Below are 2,413 nucleotides of genomic sequence, written 5' to 3'. Positions count from 1 at the left end.
CCTGCGGGGGGCCGGCCGAGGCTGCGTTCAAGTTCAACAGGAAGGCCGGGCGAGACCCTGCGCGCCGGGAGCCCGCTGCAGGGAGCGGGCCCGGGCCCCGCCACGGCCGGGTGGCAGCAGGTCCCCGTGCCAGGGACCCACCCGGAGGGCGATCCCCGCCGCCCTGCCCCACTCCCCCGCGGCCGAGCCCCAGTACTTGGTCCCCGGGGGTGAGGGGGCGAAGGGGGTGGAGGTGAACCCCTGGCCCCAGTCTCAGCCCAAGCTCCAGCCGCGGCAAAGTTTCCAGGACTTCAGAGCCGATGGCTGTCCTCTCCCCAGGAGGTGCCGCCTGCGAGAGCGCCGCTCAGTCCAGAGACAACACATACGATTTTTTTTTTTATTTCAATCGGTTTCTTTTTTTTTTTTTCCTACTGGAAAGAAATGATTTTATTCAAGGGCTCCTTGGGCTGCTTCGTGCAGAGCCTGGGAGCCGAGCCCGCATTTGCAGGGCAGCTCCAAGGACAAGGCGCCGGGAAACACGGAGGGGAAAACAGATCCAGTTCTCTGGGAACAGACACAGCCTTGGTCTTTCCCGCGTCCGGAGCAACAGGCTGTTGTAATCAAGAAGAACTGGGACCACGACACAGTTTAATCATTATACGAGGCACATGGAGAGAAAGACGCTTCTCTTGCCTGCTAGCACACTGACCTGGATGTTAAGAAGTCACTGTAGGGACAGCACAAGTTGCACTCTAGGGTTTGAGTTTTGTTTGTTTTTTTTTAATAAAAAAGCAGCCTCTCCGGCCTACATAAATTACGGCATCCTTTGCCATGCATCAGTTATTGCTTCTGTCATTAACACCCGTTTGTTTTCGTAAGGTAAAGTTATTATCAGTAAGCTTCCCTTCTGTGACCAGAAGTTTTCAAACGCCATGACAGGCTGAAGTGAAGAGTCGTGCCTTTGCTCAGACACGAGAACAAGGCATCCAATATATTTCATACAAAATTAGGCATAGGTTTATACACGTGTCTATACAGCATGTCCAATATATGCAATTTGATTAAACATTTGGACTCCATTTCATCGTGTTTTTTTTCTTTCCTAGTATGCTGCTAATCACTAGGTGCAGCTATCTAACTATCAGCTTCTCAGCCTCGGATCATCTGTATTAACCGACAGCAACGCATTATTACTGCACATGCAGGGAATCGTTTGGAATAACTTTGCGGGGTGCATTGGAATAAGTGCACCTACAAAGAAGCATGACACTAGTCTGTACAGAGGGAATATGAAATCATCGAACTGCAAATGAAACTACAGGATAAAATGCCGGAAAAATGCGGAACGCAGCCACGTCAACAGCCTAGTTCCAATAAGGCCCCAAAATATATTTTTCCCCTGCAAAGTAACTGAAAACAGCTAGCTACGTGCGAATCCCTCTTGAGTCCTTCACATTAAACAAGATTCACTCTGTGCCCTGATGGGCTCGCTGCATTTTGGGAGGAGAACCGAGCTGTAATGATTCCATAATCCCATTTCTTTAGATTGCATTATTGCGCTTAGGTGAATTCTGCCGGGTTCTGAAGTTGATGATACCAAATCACAACCTGACAGCTTTGGCATCGGCTTTTTTTTCGGAGATCGTTTTACAGAATTAAAAAAAAAAAGTGTTCAAGAAAGGTATAATTGTAACTGCTCAAGGTATTTAAAATCGTTTATACTGGCCTAGAGGAAGGAATAGGACTTGTTCAAATTAAAAAAGGAAGAAACAGAACTGCAAAGTCAAACTCTGGCAGCCTTCTCCAAAAAACAGGGGAAAACGCTGACCCAAATGTAAGGGAATTCACAACATTTCGCCACAGCTGGAAGAGGGGGAGTCGGGGGGGAGGAAATAAAATATATTTTCAAGTCTTTCCAAAAGTCTTTAGCTGGTTGTAAATTGTATTTATATTTCCATCACTGTCCGCAACCAGTGGATCAAGAGACGTTGTCTTTCAGCTTGGAGACTATTTTCTTATCCTTCACCCTTCGGTTCTGAAACCAAATGGTCACTTGTCGCTCAGACAGGTTCGTGGCTGCGGATATTCTGCGCCTCTTGTCCTTGTTAATGAACTTGTTAATGGCATATTCGTTCTCGAGTTCTTTGAGCTGCAGTTTTGTGTAAGGCACTCGCTTCTTCCTCCCGCGGCGGTAGACGCACATATCTGGCTGGTTTAGTGCAACGTCCCCTGTTGCAAAAGAGACGATGGGAAAAATTAGACTTTTACGACAGGCATTTAAATCGGAACTGTACCACGCCGGGCACTGGCTTCACGGGCAAATAAAGCCGACCAGTGTGTTCAGAGCGGGTTCTGCGCTGCCCTCCGCATCATGCACGCAGTCGGAAAGCCCCAGCCCCCTGATGGACTGTCATCGCCTTCCCCAGCCGGCGAG

At 48.8% G+C, this 2,413-nt stretch overlaps 1 protein-coding gene across 1 annotated transcript in view; it reads right to left on the bottom strand.

The window, feature by feature from the left end:
* Positions 1–1,858: 1,858 nt before the first annotated feature.
* The window catches only part of HOXD13 (homeobox D13), an 8,739-nt gene continuing 8,184 nt past the window's right edge, over positions 1,859–2,413 (bottom strand). The window contains exon 5 of the mRNA XM_006020822.2: positions 1,859–2,208. Coding sequence (XP_006020884.1) covers positions 1,958–2,208 — 251 coding nt within the window. The 3' untranslated portion in view covers positions 1,859–1,957. The remainder of the gene's footprint in view (positions 2,209–2,413) is intronic.

This window comes from Alligator sinensis, unplaced genomic scaffold (genome assembly GCF_000455745.1).
Source record: "Alligator sinensis unplaced genomic scaffold, ASM45574v1 scaffold321_1, whole genome shotgun sequence".
Lineage (NCBI taxonomy): Eukaryota > Metazoa > Chordata > Crocodylia > Alligatoridae > Alligator > Alligator sinensis.
The sequence above is the reverse complement of the archived record's forward strand: the minus strand, read 5'-3'. Positions and strand labels throughout refer to the sequence as shown.